The sequence below is a fragment of the Microcaecilia unicolor genome, chromosome 9 (assembly GCF_901765095.1).
Source record: "Microcaecilia unicolor chromosome 9, aMicUni1.1, whole genome shotgun sequence".
Lineage (NCBI taxonomy): Eukaryota > Metazoa > Chordata > Amphibia > Gymnophiona > Siphonopidae > Microcaecilia > Microcaecilia unicolor.
In genome coordinates, this window is record NC_044039.1 from 78971461 (window position 1) to 78991857 (window position 20397).

General features: G+C 47.8%; 1 protein-coding gene across 2 annotated transcripts in view; it reads right to left on the reverse strand.

The window, feature by feature from the left end:
* Positions 1-20397, reverse strand: part of SAMM50 (SAMM50 sorting and assembly machinery component) — a 153524-nt gene that overhangs the window by 115726 nt on the left and 17401 nt on the right. For both annotated transcript variants that reach the window (XM_030215009.1, XM_030215010.1), the window contains exon 3: positions 4481-4582. In XM_030215009.1, the coding sequence (XP_030070869.1) occupies positions 4481-4582 (102 nt within the window). The remainder of the gene's footprint in view (positions 1-4480; positions 4583-20397) is intronic.

Sequence of the window (20397 nt, forward strand, 5' to 3'; positions counted from 1 at the left end):
GACCACGGGAAAGGGAATGCAAATAGACATATCCCGCACAAAGGAGGCAAAAGAGAGACTCTCAGGAGGGGAGAGCTTCCTCTCTGGTGAAGGCGTGGGGTCCGAGGGAAGACCCGCAGACTCCTCAGAGGAGAAATATCTGGGGTCCTCCTCTTCCCCCCACGAGGCCTCCTCCTCGGTATCGGACATAAGCTCATGTAGCTGAGTCCTGAACCGGGCCCGGCTCGACGTCGAGGCACCGAGGCCTCGATGTCATCGAGCGGTGGGCTCCCGCGTCGGCGGGGACGAAGCTCCCTCCATCGACGTCGACGGGGACTCCACCTGCATGGCGGTCGAGACCGGCGCCACAAGCGGCGGCGGCGTCGACGGCCTCGGCACCGGGCTAGAGCTCGCCGGCGCCACAGTCATCTGCGCCGAGGGCGCAAGCACCCCCGGCGCCGGCACAGCCTGGCGCATCAGCCCTTCCAGGATCCCTGGAAGGATGGCTCGGAGGCACTCGTCTAGGCCCGCTGTCGGGAAAGACGTGGGGGCCGGTAGAGGCATCGGTGCCGGAAGCTGCTCAGGTCCAGGAGACTGCACCGAAGTGCTGGGACCCTGACGTGGCGGTACCTCCACCACCGAGGGGGACCTCTCCTCTCGACGCGGACGCTTCGGCGTCGACTCCTCTCCGGTACCGAGAGCCGGATGCGTCGAGGGTGACCGGTGGCGGCGCTTCTTTGCCTTCTTACGGTGCCCGTCGCCGGCGCCAGGTGGTATGGAGGAGGAGGAGGTCGATCCCCCTCGGTCCCGAGGAACCGGGTCAGACAGGGTTCGGTCCCAAGGGCCACGGGCCGAAGGAGTGACCGGGGCCGACTGCCCACGCGGCCTCTCACCTCTACCCTCACCGGAGGACCGGCGGGCCGACGGGACCTGTTCTCCTGGGGTCGATGCCATCGATGCCGATTTTTCGGGCATCGATACCGGTACCGAAGGACCGGGCATCGATACCGATGCCGTCGAAGTCGACGTCGAGGGGCCGGCGCAAGTTCCAAAAAGACGGTCCCGCAGAACTTGCCTCGCAACCTGAGTCCGTTTCCGGAGACCGAGACACAGAGAACACGACTTGAGATTGTGCTCCGGCCCGAGGCACTGGAGGCACCAAGCGTGGGTGTCGGTCTGCGAGATCGGCCGGCCGCACCGACCACACTTCTTAAATCCACTCGGGACCTTCGAGGACATCGACGGAAAAATCGCGTCGGCGAAGTTAAAGTCGTCGATGGTGGCGGAAATCACACCTCGAAAAATAACTCGATTGGGCGGCCACAACGCGACGCCCTCGCTAGAAAACAAGGGAAAAAGGAGCGCGTGCTCTTTTTTTTTTTTTTTTTTTTGAAAAACTAAATAGGAGCGCGCGGCAACAATAAACAAAACAAAGCAAACGAAATCGCGTAAACGCGACGGTCTTTCCTGGGCTGCGAAGGGAGAGCGGCGACGGCATGACTCTCCTCAGGCGCGGAAAGGAAAAGACTGGCGGGAACGGTCACGCACGAGCGGGAAGACGGCCGCGCATGCGCGGTGGGCGTGCCCTGCGTGCGGACCGCCCGCAAAGCTTTTTTCCGGTTGGTGGGGGCTGCCACGGACGTCACCCAGTCGTGAGAACAAGCAGCCTGGTTGTCCTCGGAGAAAGAGAGGTTTCCCAGTGCTAATTAAATTGATTAAGCAACAAGCCTTAAAAATTTAAGACAATATCAGGTAGGTTTCTCACCTAACGCCAGTCAATTTGAGAAGTATGGGATTTAGGGGTCAGAATAAACCTGTCCTTTTTGCAGGAGCTTGGTTCAGTCCCAGCACCTGGAAGTTAGAAGTTCAACAAAATTGTTGCTTGAGAAACCCTATTTATTATCCCAAAATAAACTGATGGGATTTAATGCTGGGCTAGAGAAGTTCATTTCAGAATTTTAAATGCAGGTAAGACGTTAATGCACATAAAAGCTGTCAGTTCCAAGAGCTTTTATGTTTATTATAGTTATTAATAAATAACAATAAAAAAGAGACTGCAGAGATATACTCCACAGATTAAATGTATATCTAACTCCATCTGTCCCCATTCTCCCCACCCCTAATAATATAATTTTTTTGAGAGAGAACGTACAAGTGCACCCCTAACCTCATGCAGCCCTCTCAATTCCTACTGCAATACTGTCCTCACCTCACTAATTCCCCATGCAGTCCTCTCCATTGCCACCTTACTCTCATCTATCCCTACCGTTCAATTTTTCTTCTCCTAATTGCTACTGTAGCTCTGTTTTTCTTTCTCCTCCTAGGCTTCTCTATTCCTTCACACCTCACCCTGCCCTTCATCAGGGCCAAGATTCTCTCTCTTCCTCACAGGATCACTTATTCACTATAGTTCTTCTGCTTGTTGCTTTACAACCGAACCACAAGGCGACACCATGAAGGCATCTGGCATAGGATGCACCAATTCCAAGGTGCAGCCAACTCAACGACTTCAAAGATCCAACAGTCTGAGGTGACATGGGCCCACTCATGGCCAAAAAGGGACAATCTGCCCCCCTAAACACACCACCAAGGGGCCCAACGCACCCTCATTAGGAAGCTCTAGAACCTCTGTACAAGCCAGATGGCCCAGCATCACCAGATCATTCAGAGGCCAGAAAAGGACCCCAGCTTGAAGGACTAGCTAGGTATTAGAGCCAAGTGAGACTGATGCTTCTCCGAATAGAGCTAACTTCCACCCCTCGAGTGGCCATCAACCACAGGGGCCTGCTGGGAGCCCTTCTGGTGCAGTTCAAAGAGCCAAAAAGAGGACAAGCCTCTCCCCTATCCTAACTAGCTTCTCCAAAAAGCAAGCACTACCTAAAGGGCAACTGACTAAGAAGCTTCTTGGAAGCTGCATTCACAGTCCAATGACACAGCCAGAGCTATCTCCGACCCTTACAGTGGAGACCACCGAGTGAGAGGAGATGCACATAAGACCATACAGAACAACAACCAGAAGGTCCACCCCTAACTCCAAACGGATCACCACTGGGTATACATCAGCAATTACTGCAACCTTGTGTCATTTAGCACAAGTGGTGGACTGTATGCCTGCAGCACCAGAGGAAAATCCCAACTTGAATTGCCGCTCCATCATCTTCTTATGCACCTCCTTGACAGTTGAGTCCCTCTGCACAGGCACAGCAGCTTTGGTAACTGCCATGACATCATTCACTTGGGGTACTTCCAGGACCTATTCACCTCCTCTGGCATGAAATCATATGGGAAAGCACCTTACAGAGTGGGGATCCCACAAATCCTCCAGGTCTTTTATGCATCACAAGCCTAACCTGTTAATGCCCATGGGGCTGCGGAGACATGCTCCACCCTCGACAAGGTCCAGTCTGAGGATCTGGGAACCGGCCATTAGGCTTAACCAAGCTGTACAGACTTAGCCTGCAGAGCTGGGAAATAGGCCAGAGACCAGGAGCACAAGCCTGAATAACCTATCATTTTCCGGAGACAGAGAAAATACTGGAGCTTTACACTGAGCACAGTCCCTTTGTACCAGTGATGCCACTGGGAAAGATCAGTTTCTCTACCTCCATCTGCTGGTAGGCAAGGATAATAACCCAATATTTCAGGATGGTACAGCCATAACACTAAGGAAATCACATTTTCTACAACTAAAGCTCACTCAAAAACAAAAGCAAAAGATGGAGTAGGGAGGGGCAGGGCAGCAGAGGGAGGGTGTTATTCTGTCTAAACCAAGCACTGGAAAAGCTGGTGCTGGCTCTGCCCTCAGCAGTCTCTGCCACCCCTAACCCATTACAGCTAGAGTGCCTGGGTGGCACAGCTGACCCATACTAGCCCCAGGGAGAGACGGAGGGGTGCCTTCTCCAAAGCATACTCAGTATCACTGCTTTCCCTCCCTAAGCCTGTTCACATCACTTCTGCAGAACAACCTTGGCCTGAACAGCCATGGAAAAAAGTTATTGGTATTCAAACTTGCAACATCCCTGCCTGATCCACAGGGCTAGTCCAAGAAACAGTTCTCTTTACAAAATTTTGTGCTCTCTTGCAACTTTTCTTTAAATTATTTTTCAAAGGGCAAACAGCCCTCTGCCTTAAGTTATCATGCCACACTGATATCAACACAAATTCTGTCATAAGACCTTCATTCTAAAAATGTATATTTGCATATCATTTCTAGTTATGCATGCTCTGGCAAAAGTGAATTGATAGCATTTTGTGTTAAACTAAAGATAATTTGAAAGGCCAATGAACACTGATCACATTTTGACAAATAGCACTGCCTGTTTAAATTTTTAAAATCCTGAATTATTAACAGTAACTTCTTTGTCACACAGTTATACTAGCAGAGAGGCACAGTCTCAAAAGATGCTCTTAAATCCTTTCTGATCACAACCTTTGCCCCAAGTGACAAAAACATGAACAAAGGTGAAAAGCCTCATCCCCAGAATTTAAAAAAGCTACTTACATCAATAAGGTTTTTTGCTTTGAAAACCTCTCCTATTTCATACACGATGAAATCATCTTTTGTTCTACCAAGGCCATCAAAGTGTACATGCTGAACCACCACCTTTAGAGGGAACATGAAGATTAATTAGTAGAATGTGGACCATGCATCTCATACAGGAAACACCAACAGCACAATAACTCAGTTTACGAGGCACATAAATGAAACAGATTTTCTGCTCACTTCAAGCAGGAGGATTATCTAGATTCTTTGCCTCCTCTTATGTTATTATGGTTTATTTAGCTTAATATATCGCCATTTCATGAATACACAGCAAGGTGGTTTACAAATTCCTAGTTTCCTACCTTTCTTGTTCTAATATAAATCATTTCCTAGATTCTTATAATACACAGAGGGTTGCATCAGTTTTCCTCTACTGCCAGGCTTTTATTATAATAACCTTCTGCTATCTGTTCTTCAGCCTGATTCAGGTTTAGTGTGTTAAAGTGCAATTGTTCTGGTCAGGCTCATCACAGCAACACTCTACATAACTTCACAGTACTGGAAACAGCTCCATAGAAGAAGCTATGGGAAACATTAAGGGGGAAATTTAATAAAGGATTTTTCGCATGCAAACGGGCTTTTATAAAATTACCCCAGGAGTTAAGCACATAAAATTTGAGCAGTACCAAGATGACACAAACTTTCATGTGATCCACATGTGCATGTGTTCAGCATAGGGTATGGGCAGAGAATAGGAAGAGACACAACAATCATGTTGTTTATAAAACAAGCAAATATGAGGCAAAAAACTAACTCAGACTACACCTCCCAAATTGCAAAAAAGCGATCTACAAAAATGTCCACTATGCAGACTTCACTTCCTAGGAACCAAATGGTGGAACTCCTTACCACCCAACATAAGAAACATACAGGAATATACTAGATTCCGCAAAATCCTCAAATCATTCCTATTCAAACAAACCCTCACAAAGAACTATGTCTCAATTAATTAATTATTACCTAAATTGGTTATTACTCTTATTTACCTTTAACTTTCTCTTTACTTCATGTACAATTTCTCATTCACAATAGATTTTCTAAATGTTAAACATCCATAGCTATCCCAGTATGTTTATGATACTATATTGTAAAATTGGATTCTTACAACAAATTACTTTCTTATGTGTCATTCTTTGTTATGTATCCTGTACTGTTTATTGTAAGCCACATTAAACTCAAACTTGTTGGGGGTAACATGGGATATAAATGTCACAAATAAATAAATGTTCATGGCTTCAATCTAGGTGCGATTTCTGAAACTTCGATCCTAGTATATTATAAAGACACTAGTAAAAAAGGCCCGTTTCCAAAACCAATGAAACGGGCGCTAGCATGTGTTTTTTTTTTGTGTGTGTGTGTGTGTGTCACAGAGTTATTTTGTGTGTGTGTGTGTGTGTGTGAGTGTGTGAGGGTGTGGTGTGTGTGCAGGTTGTTGATGTGTTTCTTTTTTTGTTTTGTTTTTTGCTTGGGGGATGTGCTGTGCTGTGCTGGCAAAGTGGGTTGGATTGGTGTGTGGCTTTGAGGGTGTGTTTCTGTTGTATTGTGTGTGTGTGGTTTTGTCTGTCAAGGAGGTTTGTGGAGGGGGGTCTTTCTGTTGGTGAAATGTAAATGTAAATTTTTGCACATACCCACAGCAGGAATATTCTTCTCTCGTTCCAGTGGTGGTTCTGTGCTCTCCGTGCTGCACAGATAATGAGCCATTCTGCTGGGGAATGCTCCTCCCTTATTGTCACGTAGTTTCCTCTGATTGGTCCGTCTTACGTTGCCTAGTGTTGCCTGGGAACGGTGTTGTGATGGTCCTTTGTGTTTCAGAATGTTGAGGGTGTTTTTTCTGATTGGTCCGTCATGTGAGGGCGGGGCAGTGAGACATGGTCAGTGTTGAGGCTTCACCACCATGAATCCATGAACGCTTCAGTGACTGACTGAGTGACTTCAGAATGTTGTCTTCAGAACGTTGAGGGTGAGTTTTATTATAGTAGATTGAATTTAGACTTACAAAATTACATCATAACCTATGGAACTTTATATATCTAAGTGCTTTGAAAATGAGCCCCATAGTCTCCTATTTCGCTTTCATACATAAGTGGTCTGAACTCTTACCTTTCTCCCTTTGGAGTTCATGTAAGCTTGCTGAGACTTTTCACAGCATTTAGGCCATTTATGTTTTTCACCTGCCTCTTTCTCCAGTTTCATATACAGTTTTACTAACAGAACAGATCTAACAGAATGAACCAAACAACTTTGCTATTAATAGTGTACATTCATTTCCCACAGTGGTTGCCTTGGATAGATACGTTTGGTATCACTGGAGTGCTGTGACAATTGATACTTGTAGTACAGACTCAGTACTGAGGGATAACTCCTGGAAACACAAGGAAAAGTTAATTCTTACCTGATAATTTTCTTTCCATTAGTCCCAACAGATCAATCCAGAGACTTGTGGGTTGTGTCCCTCTACCAGCAGGTGAAGATAGACAGAACCTCCGAGGTTTGCTATATGTGGACCTGTGCAGCCAAGTAGATCTCAGTATGAACGATACCAAAGCAGTGGAATGGAAACAATAGAAAACTCTACTGACACCGTCAGACCAAATGCCCAAAATACTTCCACCACTTTCAAATTTATTTGTTTTTATTACTTAATCAAACGAAGGAACATTCAGAACAATGAAACCCGAAAAAACAAACCAACCGAAACAAAACCGCAGACAGTAAATCCAGGAGGGGCCCCTGGATTGATCTGTTGGGACTAATGGAAAGAAAATTATCAGGTAAGAATTAATATTTCCTTCCATAGAGTCCCACAGATCAATCTAGAGACATATGGGATGTACCCAAGCAGTCCTCAAGTAGGTTGGGACACCCCCAACCCGGCATAAATCACCAACGAGCCAAACACCGCACCCTGCCGAGCTGCCACATCCACCCGATAATGAAGAGTGAATGTATGGACCGAAGCCCATGTAGCGGCTCTGCAGATATCTTCCAGAGAACCAAACAGGACTCTGCATAGGAGGAAGCCTGAGCTCATGTAGAATGAGCACAAATTTGCACAGGGGCTTGCTTGCCCAATGTCACGTAGGCCGAAGTGATGGCCTCCCGCACCCAACAGACTATGGTGGCCTTGGAAGCCATATGACCCTTCTTACTGCCTCCAAAAAGGATGAAGAGATGGTCAGAAACACGAAATTCATTTGTCACCTCCAAATACCTGAGAAGAGCCCGTCTCACATCGAGGCAGCGAAGAGCCCGGAATTGCTCGGGGTAATCTTCCCAGCGAAAAGTCGGCAAATGCAGAGACTGCCCCAAATGGAAATGAGAAACCACCTTGGGCAAAAATGAAGGAACTGTCCTAACCGATACCCCCGCCTCCGTAAAACACAGGAAGGGGTCTCTGCAAGAAAGAGCCTGCAACTCTGAACTTCTCCGAGCTGAAGTAATGGCTACTAGGAAAATCGCCTTCAAGGTAAGATCCTTAACCGTAATCCCCGATAAGGGTTCGAAAGGAGGTTGCTGAAACGCTTTGAGAACTAGATTAAGGTTCCAGGATGGCAGAACTGGCACGTGCGGAGGACGCAACCGATTTACGCCCTTCAAAAAACGAATCACATCTGGGTGGGAGGCGATCGACGCCTCCTGAAGTCGACCTCTAAAGCATGCCAGAGCTGCCACCTGCACCTTAACAGAACTCAACAAGAGTGATTTCTGTACACCCTCCTGAAGAAATGCGAGGATAACAGATACCGAAGCCGCTGACAATCCCGAACTTGCACACCACGAATCGAAGGTATGCCACATCCTAGCATAAGCTATCGAGGTGGATGTTTTCAGAGCCTGAAGCATCGTAGAGATAACCACGTCCAGAAACCCTTTCCTTCTCAACTTTGCCCTTTCAAGGGCCAGGCCATAAGACCAAAGGGGGAGGGATCCTCCATCCTGACTGGTCCCTGCAGCAAGAGACTGTCCTGGCCTAGAGCTGGAGAGGACGATCGAACAGGAGCCTGACCATATCCGCATACCAGGGACGTCTGGGCCAATCCGGGCCACCAGGATCACTCGAACAGGATCACCCTTACCGCTGTCTACCGCTGGAACCCATTGCCCACCTGTGTTTCCTCCCGTCCTGCCCGCTACGGCAATACCCTATTCACCCCATCCCTCACCACCTCACCATCTCTCTTGTCCCCCTCCTCCTTCCTAGCCCTTAATCTCCAACACCTACTTCCTACCATCAACCCTTCACCATTCCTCCTAAGTGCACCCCGTCTTCGTTGCCTTCGTCGTCCGACCTGCCCCACCCTCCTCCGCACTCTCTTGCTCCTCCTCCTGCTATCCGCGGGAGACATTAATCCTAATCCAGGCCCCCCCCCCCCACCTGTCCTCCTCCTATCCATGCAAACGATTCCGTGATGTCTCCAACCTCGTCTCTATTCCCCTCCTCCCCCCCTCTTCCCTCCCCTTCTCATGTGCCTTGTGGAATGCCCACTCGATCTGCAACAAACTGCCCTTCACCCACGATCTCTTCATCTCTCATTCCCTCCAACTGCTCGCCCTAACTGAAACCTGGCTCTCCCCTGACGACTCTGCCTCAGTCGCGGCCCTCTGTCATGGAGGCTCTCTCTTCTCCCACACTCCCCGCCCAGATGGCCGCGGTGGAGGCGTTGGGCTACTTCTCTCACCCTCCTGTAGTTTCCAACCCCTCCTCCTAACGCAGTCTCACTGCTTCTCGTCCTTCGAAGCTCACTCCATCCGGCTATTCTACCCATTACCACTCAGAGTTGCAGTCATCTACCGCCCCCCCTGACAAGCCCCTCTCTTCATTCCTTACTGACTTCGACGCTTGGTTCACCGTCTTTCTTGATCCCGCATCTCCATCCCTCATTCTTGGTGATTTTAACATTCACGTTGACATCCCATCCAACTCCTACGCTTCTAAATTCCTCACTCTGATATCCTCCTTTAACCTCCGACTATGCTCTACCACCCCTACTCACCGTGATGGCCATTGTCTCGACCTCGTTCTCTTCTTTTCCTGCTCACCTTCCAATTTCTGCACCTCAGTCCTTCCTATCTCAGATCATCACCTAATCACCCTCACACTTCATCACCCTCCCCCTCAACCTCGCCCAACTATAACCACGGCCTTCAGGAATCTCCAAGCTGACCCCCCTACCCTATCCTCTCACATCTCCAATCTCTTCCCTTCCATCTCGTCTTCTGAATCTGTCGACACGGCTGTCTCTACCTACAATGAAACTCTCTCCACTGCTCTGGATACCCTAGCACCATCTGTCTCTCGCCCCACTAAGCGCACTAATCCTCAGCCCTGGTTAACCCCTTGCATCCGTTACCTTCGCTCCTGCACCCGATCTGCTGAACGACTCTGGAGGAAATCTCGCACCCTATCAGACTTCACCCATTACAAATTCATGCTATCCTCCTTCCAGTCCTCCCTATTCCTTGCCAAACAGGAATATTATTCTCAATTAACCAACTCTCTTGGCTCCAACCCTCGTCGCCTCTTCGCCACCCTCAACTCCCTACTTAAAGTACCCTCCGCTCCCACCCCCCCCTCACTCTCTCCTCAAACACTAGCTGACCACTTCCGCGATAAAGTGCAGAAGATTAACCTTGAATTCACTTCCAAGCCTTCTCCTCCCTGTGACTTCTTAACCCACTCCCTCAACCAACCTAACCCGGCCTCCTTTTCCTCCTTCCCTGAGATCACCGAAGAGGAAACTGCTCGCCTTCTTTCTTCCTCTAAGTGCACCACCTGTTCCTCGGATCCCATTCCCACCAATCTGCTTACCAACATCTCTCCTACAGTTAACCCCTCAATCTGTCACATCCTCAACCTCTCTCTCTCCACTGCTACTGTCCCTGACACCTTCAAGCACGCTGTAGTCACACCACTTCTCAAAAAACCATCACTTGACCCCACCTGTCCCTCCAACTACCGCCCCATCTCTCTTCTACCCTTCCTCTCCAAATTACTTGAACGTGCTGTCCACAGCCGTTGCCTTGACTTCCTCTCCTCTCAGGCTGTCCTCGACCCGCTTCAATCTGGCTTTCGCCCACTACACTCGACAGAAACAGCACTCTCTAAAGTCTGCAATGACCTGTTCCTCGCCAAATCCAAAGGCCATTATTCCATCCTCATCCTCCTCGACCTATCCGCCGCCTTTGATACCGTCAATCATAATTTACTTCTTGACACACTGTCCTCATTTGGGTTCCAGGGTTCCGTCCTCTCCTGGTTCTCCTCGTATCTTTCCCAACGCACCTTCAGAATATCTTCTAATGGCTCCTCTTCCACCCCCGTCCCGCTCTCTGTTGGGGTTCCTCAAGGATCTGTCCTTGGACCACTTCTCTTCTCGATATACACCTCTTCCCTAGGCTCGTTGATCTCATCACATGGTTTCCAGTACCATCTCTATGCCGATGACACCCAGCTTTACCTCTCCACTCCCGACATCACAGTCGAAACCCAGGCCAAAGTTTTAGCCTGCCTTTCCGACATCGCTGCCTGGATGTCCAACCGGCATCTGAAATTGAACATGGCAAAGACTGAGCTCCTTATCTTTCCACCCAAACCCTCTTCTCCTCTTCCCCCACTTTCCGTCTCTGTTGACAACACCCTCATCCTCCCCGTCTCTTCAGCACGCAATCTCGGAGTCATCTTCGATTCCTCCCTCTCCTTCTCTGCCCATATCCAGCAGACAGCTAAGACCTGTCGCTTCTTCCTCTATAATATTAGCAAAATTCGCCCATTCCTCTCTGAACAGATCACCCGAACCCTCGTCCACTCGCTTGTTACCTCTCGTCTTGACTATTGCAACCTTCTCCTCGCTGGCCTCCCGCTTAGCCACCTATCCCCCCTTCAATCTGTCCAAAATTCCGCCGCACGTCTTATCTACCGCGTGAACCGATACTCTCATATCACCCCTCTCCTCAAGTCGCTTCACTGGCTACCAATCCGCTACCGTATACAGTTCAAGCTTCTCCTTTAGACCTTCAAGTGCACTCAATCTGCTGCCCCCCATTACCTCTCTACCCTCCTCTCCCCGTATGTTCCCACCCGTAACCTCCGCTCTCAGGACAAATCACTCCTATCTGTACCCTTCTCCACCACCGCTAACTCCAGACTCCGCCCCTTCTGCCTCGCAGCACCTTATGCCTGGAACAGACTTCCTGAGCCCATACGCCATGCGCCCTCCCTGCCCATCTTCAAGTCCTTACTCAAGGCCCATCTCTTCTCCCTTGCTTTTGGCGCCTAACCACCTTCCCCATTCCTGTTACCTACACTGACTACGTAGTCTGTTACCGTTAGATTGTAAGCTCTCTTGAGCAGGGACTGTCCCTCCCCGTGTTTAAACTTGTACAGCGCTGCGTAACCCTGGCAGCGCTATAGAAATGCTTAGTAGTAGTAGTAGTAGGATGACTGGCAATGCAAGTCAGTAACCTGCCCACCATAGGCCACGGTGGAAAGGCATAGAGCAGGCCCCTGGGCCAAGGTTGTAGAAGAGCATCGATGCCTTCTGAGCCCAGCTCTCTTCCCCTGCTGAAGAAACGGGGAATCTTCTCATTGAATGCGGTGCCCATTAAGTCCATCACCGGCATCCCCCAACAGTCAGCTATCTGATCGCAGGCCAGAGGGGAGAGTGTCCACTCCCCCGGCTCCAACTGGTGGCGACTGAGAAAGTCCGCTTGCACATTCTGTGACCCCGCTATATGAGCCGCCGTCAAGAGAGAGAGATGAGTCTCTGCCCAACGGCGGATCAGGGCCACCTCACGCGCTAGTGCTGCACTCCTGATGCCCCCCTGACGGTTCACATAGGCGACCGCCGGCGCATTGCCCGAGAGAACTCGAACTGGGCAACCAAGGAGAAGAGACAGAAACTCCCGAAGGGCCAGATGAATCGCCCGCAACTCCAAGCAGTTGATGGACCAAGACGCCTCCATCGAGGTCCAAATGCCCTGGGCCGTCTGTTAGAGGCAATGAGCCCCCCCAATCAGACAGCGACGCATCCGTGGTCACGATCTTCCATTCCAGGGTTTGCAGAGGAACGCCCGACACCAGATTCTTTCAAATGAACCACCAGTGCATGATTGTGTGCAGACGGGTCCCACTAGTCGCACAAATTTGGACCTCTCCTCCGGGAAGTGCTGGCCCTTAGAATCACCGAGGCCCTTCACAATCTGTTCTAGGTCTGTCTCAAACAAAAGCTTTCCCCTAAAAGGAAGCCTTGCCAGCCGTAACTTAGAGGCCACGTCTGCAGCCGAATGTCACAACCACCGCTAGGGAAACCTCCTACGCCGAAGCCCTCAAAAGATCATAAAGAAGATTCGCAAGGAAGGCTAAACTGGACTCTAAGGCCGGCAAAACAGCCACGAGGTCCTCTGGAGATGAGGCTTTTTTTTACCCACGATAAGCATGCCCACTCCGCATAGGAGCCACAAACTGAAGCTTGCAGGGAAAGGACCGCTACTTCAAAGGACAGCTTCAAGCAAGTCTACAACTTACGATCCTGAGGGTCCTTGAGCATCGTGCCACCCTCCACAGGGAGAGTGGTTTTCTTAGTGACCGCTGTGATTAATGAATCCACCATAGGCACCTTCAGCAAGTCTAAGTCAGCAGCAGGCAGCGCGTAAAGACGCAACATAACTCTAGCAACCTTAAGCCCACTGTCCGGCGTATCCCACTGCGCCAAAATAAGGATCTTCATGGCCTCATGCATATGAAAGGAACGAGGTGGGCATTTGATGCGACACATAATAGAGGGCACCAGACCTGTTCCCCCTGACGATTCAGGGGGTGAAATGGCCAGAACCTCAAAAGCCCTAATATATCAGGGAGGGAAGCTGTTCCCTGCGAAAAAGGTGGGCAGCTGTCGGATCATCCCCCTCCTCAGAAGGCAGGGTGACCTCATCTGCCAAATCCAATGATTCTGAGGGAGAGCCCGGAGACAAAACCGGGCCACCTGTGTCAGATAGTTCCTTGGGATCCAAAATCTTCACCTAGGGATGTTTTGGCAGGAAAGACTGAGAGGCTGCAGCAACCGAAGTTTGCTGAGGAAGAGACGGGGCTACCTGAAGAGAAGCTCCAGACTTCTTCAGAAGAAAGGCATTGTGCATTAATAAAACAAAATCCGGGGAAAAAGGAACTGAAAGGGACTCACCTGCTCCCTCTAAATTGCTTTCCTCCATCGGAGCCTGTGCCACAGAAGCGCGCTGTGACTCCTGTCTGTCAACCCCACATGCGGAGCTGGTCACGCCTGAGAGGAAAAAATGCGAGCTGCACTAACTGCCCCGAGGAAACTGCCGAAACTATCCCCTGCACTTCTGACACACCGGACACCTGAGGGGAACACCCGCTGTGACCTGACGGCGGCATGACTCCCACTCCCCCGACGCTGCTCTACGGCCGCCACATCGGGAGCAGCGCTTAGCCGCCTCAGAAGGCACAGACATGCTCCACAAACACCTGCCCCTCAAACACACTCGGCAGCCCATCTAGCTCCTTCATATGATTAAACAAAAACAAAATCTCTTAAAGAGACGCTTACCTTTTTTTTTTTTTACCTCAGGAGAGAAATGAAACACCTGATCAGGCCAACAGCCCTAGGCGACGGAGGAAAGGTAGGGGGAGACCGGGAGGGACCTGGCACCACCAGGTGTACACCAAAGCTGCAAACAGCCACTCAACCCCTGTCTGTGCTAAACTAAGCCCAAAGGACACCAGTAGCCAGATCAGAGCTGCACAGAGATGTCCCTCCACCTGCTAGATAGAGAGAATACTGAGGTTTACTTGGCTGCACAGGTCCACATATAGCAAACCTGGGAGGTTCTCTCTACCTGCTGGTAGAGGGACACAACCCACAAGTCTCTGGATTGATCTGTGGGATGCTATGGAAACACCTAACTTGTGTTCTACGTATATTTTCAGTCTGAAAATGAAATGTAAAAATAAGCCATTATAGTTAATTCATAGGTAAAACCTCTTAAGTACAGTTAGGCGCATAAATTATATGTGTTAAGAACAAATTCTATAACGGCAATTATGTGCACAATTGCCATTATACAATACTAATGAAAGTCTGCATTTACACACTTAACTTTAGGCACTACCCCTTATAAGTTTGATGTAAATTCTCATATGCAATTAACAGCATTCTATAACCTTACTGCATAAGGGCTGGGCCCACCCTTGCTCCTCCCATATCACACCCCTAGCAGTTATGCACTGTCCCCCAAATTCTATATATGGCGCCTAAATAGTTTAAATCTCTTGTGCAAATTACCCAATAAAAGGCTTACATTATTAAGAGCTAAAAGAAAACGTCCAAAAAGCAGCAAATAGCAACAGATGGGATGGTATTTTTTGCCAAAATGTCCAAATCGCTATTTTTGAAACCCATTTTTAAGATGTTTTTCTATGCAGATTGTCTGCAGTGTGCCCAATCAGAAGGGGGTGTGTCAGGGGCATGTTGGATGTGGGATTTGGGCATTCCCAAAATTCTGAAGTTTTTCTGCCATAATGGAACAAAGCAAAAATGTCCAGGGCTAAAAGTTAGATGTTTTGGTCTAGACTTGTTTCAGTCACGACTAGGTTACAAAAAGTTAACTTGTGAGAGGAGGAGGTTACTGAAGAGCTTCAGCATTTGCTGTTTTTGGTAATTTCAATCTGCTGCTGTAGTGTTAGTCTCAGCTGCTTTCAGATGTATGTGCCTTTAGGAACCCTGATAGACTCCCGATGCAGGCCCTGTAGGCCGAAACACAGCTGTGTCGAGTCTTGCTCAACAACCATCCAAATAGTATTTTTTATCTTGCTCATCGACCATTAAAATTGTAATTGTAAATTTTTCATCTTGTTCATCGACCATTAAAATTGTATTTTTAACTGGATTTTTATTTGAAGCGTCATCTTTTTTTTAATTTTTTAGTCATCTTCACATAATAATCAGGACAGAACTTACATACCATATATACTTGAATATAAACCAAGAGTTTTGGGCCAAAAAAAAGGCTTTATATTCAAGTCTCTCCTCCATCCCCCCCCCCCCCCCCCCAACACTGCTGCCACCATTTTTCCCAGTACAAGAAAAACCACAAAAAAGGTGGAGGTGCGCTGATTCCCTACGTGAAGACAGTCACAGAAGACAAGAAGTAGGGAGAGTTGGTTCTTCTCAAACAACGGAGGAGACGTATAGATGGATAAAGGTCTTAATTGCAAAATATCAAAATAAATTCGACACAGCAGCTGATTGATACTGTTTTGGCAGTCCACCGAGATTTGCGCTCTGCCTTTGGGTTAGATTGATACCTTTTATGTATATAGTTTTGATAAGAATATCTCTTTTGAAAATCAGCCTTACATCATAAGACTCCTGAGGCACGCGCTTAGGTGCCAAAACACGGCTGTGGTGTCGAGTTGATTTTGATATTTTCCAATAAAGACCTTATCCATCTATACATCTACTCCGTTGTTTGAGAAGAGCCAACTCTCCCTACTTCTTGTCTTCTGTGGCCACCATTTTTCCTCCATACCTGTACCCCCCCCCCCCCCCCCCCCCCCCCCCCCCCCCCCCCCCCCCCGCAGTTCCAAGCATTTTACTGGCAGTTCCTTTCTACCTTCCTTCAGCTGTCCCAGACAAAGTAAGAATTGCACCGGGTTGGTACAGTTAATTATGTGCTGGGCCAGTGATGGCTCCACCAACAGGCCTTGAGCATACACAGACCCTGCACGAACCTGCACCAGTCCAACACACAATTAACTGCACCAACCCTGTGCATAGCTTACTCTGTCTGTGTTAGCTGAAGGAAGGTAGGAAGGATCTGGCAGTAAAATGCTGGTAACCACCGAGGGGGGGGGGGGGGGAGTGAGGGGCTGAAGGAAGAAATGCTGGTCAATGGGGTGGGTAGGGGGAGTTAACATAACTCAAATATAAACGGGAGTGGTCTATATTGAAGTGTAACAGTTTCCCCTCCTTTTGGGGGGGGGGGGGGGACTCTTACCTTGGTTTATACTCGAATTGGTTTATATTTGAGTACTAGTAAAAAAAAGGCCCGTTTCCGAAACCAATGAAACGGGCGCTAGCATGTGGTTTTTTTTGTGTGTGTGTGTATGTGTCACAGAGTTATTTTGTGTGTGTGTGTGTGTGTGTGAAGGTGCGGTGTGTGTGCAGGCTGTTGATGATGGAGGTGGTGCGTCGGTGTGCGGTTGTTTCGTTAGTTTGGCAGCCAGTCTCCAGCGATTCCTAGGCAGGGAAGGAGTACTCCTCCCCCTTCCTTGGTCACTGATTGCTGCTGGCTGGGTCGCGGGTAATCCTTCCAGCTGGGCCGCAGCTTGTCCTGTTCGCCCACGTCCCAGATGGTGACGGGCACGTTGTTTTCCGGCTCCTCTGACTCCATGTCAAGCGATCCCAAATATAGTCTGTGCTATAGGCCCTCTGGCACTCTTCAGTACTGGCATTAGGCATTTAAAAATTTCGCCCCCCCCCCTCCCCCGGTCTATTTTTGCACATACCCACAGCAGGAATATTCTTCTCTCGTTCCAGCGGTGGTTCTGTGCTCTCCGTGCTGCACAGATAATGAGCCATTCTGCTGGGGAATGCTCTTCCCTTATTGTCACGTAGTTTCCTCTGATTGGTCCGTCTTACGTTGCCTAGTGTTGCCTGGGAACAGTGTTGTGATGGTCCTTTGTGTTTCAGAATGTTGAGGGTGTTTTTTCTGATTGGTCCGTCATGCGAGGGCGGGGCAGAGAGACATGGTCAGTGTTGTGGCTTCACCACCATGAATCCATGAACCCTTCAGTGAGTGACTGAGTGACTTCAGAACGTTGTCTTCAGAACATTGAGGGTGAGTTTTATTATAGTAGATATACAGTATATCTATTATGTATGTTTCTAACTCATTGCCTCCCCTCCTCCCAAACTTCAAATTATTACAAAATCATTTTAATTTAGAAAAATATACTAAAATTGTACTGAACTCCATTCCACTTAAAAAGTTACCAAAAGGCATCAAGCTTTGTTTGAATAATGACAGCAGAAGCTGTTGAACAATTATAACTATAATAATTTAAAAAGGTCCCCCCCCATTTCCTCTAGTACTGCATATATTACACTACAAAAGATTCTAATATCCCGTATATAACATGTGGTTCTATGCAGATTCCAGAAATTAAGAAGCCAGACATATTCTGGGATAAGCATCACAAACACAGTTTTAAAAATTAGCATCAAACATTCAGATATATATATTTTTAAATAATAAGCCTTTGGCAACTTTCTAAATAGCAAATATTTCTGTAGCTTCCTACTTTGATATGGAATCACATTCCAAACAGTTGATACCAGATAAGGAAACCCAATTGAAAACACTCTTTTTAGATGAATTCCCAGGATTGCAAACTGGAGAAACCTCATGTGAAGAGGCTAAATCGGGATGTGAAAATAAGTCTCCTTGAGGTCCAATGAGATGAAAAATTTGCCTGGCTGGACTGAGGCTATCACAGATCGAAGAGTCTCCATGCAGAAGTGTAGCACCCTGAGAGACTTGTTTAACCCCTCTGAGATCCAGAACTGGGTGAAAATAGTCTTCTTTCTTTAGGATGACAAAATAGATGGAATATCAACATGTGCCTCTGCAAGAGGAACGGGCTGAATGGCCTCCAGGTGCATTAAAAATGCCAAGGTAGTTAGCAATGCCTGACTCTTGGCAGAGCTGCTGCAAGGGGACTGTAAGAAAAGACCTGCGAATGGCTTGGAAAATTCTAGCTTGTAGCCATGCAGAACAATGTCTAGGACTCACTGGTCTGTAGTGATGGTGGTACACTCCTTGTAAAAGCAGGAAAAACGCCCACCTATGCCTATGTACAAGAGTGAACCTTGACCCCATCACTGCAAGGGATGAAAAGAGGGAGAGGTTCTAGAGGTAGCGGAGAAGGACTTCTTGCCCCCTCAAAAGGAAGACTGAGTCTGAGGAAAGTGAGGTTTTTGAGTGGAAGTACTAGCCTTCCCTGGTCTATACCTCCGTGCTTCTTGAAAGCGAGTCCTAGATGCTCAGAGATAAGGCTTAGGCTTGTCCTCAGGTAGCTGCTAGACCTTGGAATCTCCCAAGTCCTAACAATCTCCTCCAAATCCGCACCAAAGAGAAGTTTCCCCCCAAAAGCTAACTTTGCCAGACGAGATTTGGATGCCACATCAGTGGCCCAATGTCTCAACCAGAGCCAGCACCGTGCCGAAACAGCCAAGGCCACACTCAAAGCCAATGCTCAAAGAATATTATAAAGAGCGTAACAAATAGGATAACCCCGCCTCAAAGAAAGGAAGAAAGTCTGGAGACGAGTCCAATGTGGACAAATGCTGAATCCACGATAAAGAAGTCCTGGCCACAAAGGAAGAAGAAACTGCTGCCTGAGAATTTAAAGCAGACACTTGAAAGGCAAGCTTCAAAGAAACCTCAAGCCTGTGGTCATGTATATCCTTTATTTATTTATTTATTTATTTTATTTTAGTGCATTTTCTATCCCACATTTTCCCACAAGCACAGGCACAATGTGGCATACAGTAGTTTCAAGAAAATTACAATAAAAGAAAGAAGGTAGAAACATAGGATGACAGAGCTGGGATGAATTCACAGAAAAGACATGGGAAGGAAAAACTGTCCAACAAGTGCAATTGGGTTAGAGACCCACTTCAAAATACAACGGGAGAGCCAAAAGGAGGAGTTCGTTATGGAGTAGGCTTGCGTAAATAGGAATGTCTTTAAGAACTTCTTAAATAATTGATGGTCTGATATCCCTTTTAACTGCTTCGGCAGTTCATTCCAAGACTTAGCACTGGTATATGGGAAAGATGAAGCAAACATATGTTTATATCTAACTTTCCTGCTGCTGGGATAGTGCAGACAGAGAAAGTTGCGCGATGACGACAAAGCATTTCTTGGGGGCAGATCAATTAGGTCGAGCACGTATTCAGGGGCCTCTCCAAATACAATCTTATGCGCTAAAGAGCAGACTTTCAAGATGATGTGATCTTTGACTGGGAGCCAGTGCAGGCCAAAACGCAATAGTTGTAAATGAGCAATGCCGCCTTCAACAGGGATAGTGGTTCATTTAGTAACCGCAGTGATAAGGGCATCCACCTTAGACAGAGCAAACTGCTCCAAATCAGATGATAGAAGAGGATATAATTTGGACAATAGCTCGTGCCACCTGGAGGTTAGAATCAGGGGTATCCCACTGAGCTGTAATAAGCTCCTGCATAGCCTCATGAATATGGAAAGATACAGGCGTCCTCTTAGTACCTGACATAATAGAGGAAGCAGAAGTAGAGGACTGAGAAGTAGGAGACGAAATATTTAAAGCCTCCATAGATTTTGTGATTAACTGAAGCAACTCCACCCTCAAAAACAACCTAGCTACAGTAGGATCATCACTCCATGTCTGCCCCTGAAATTTCCAAGTCAGGACATCAGCAGAACCAAGGCGGTCAAAAACCAGAGAAAAAAACCCTCCTCTGACTCCTGAGCAGCGCCCTCCAAATCCTGTGAAACAAAGTTTTCTTTTCTTAGGAAGCTGCTCTTTAGGAATAACATAAGATGCAGTTTGAGCTGACCTTAATAAAAATGCCTGATGTAACAACACACACATGACACACTCTTGAGTGGGTTAAAAAGCCCATACCACAGGAACTGTAGACACTCATGCCTATAAGTCTCTGACAATGCATTCACTTTATGGTTCATGAAGAAGCAGTATGCTACATGAAACATTATTCAGTATAGTGACAACCTAATATATTATGAAAACGGCAAAGAAGTCGACCGTACACACAAATAATGTACTGGTCTAACTATAAACATAAACTGCA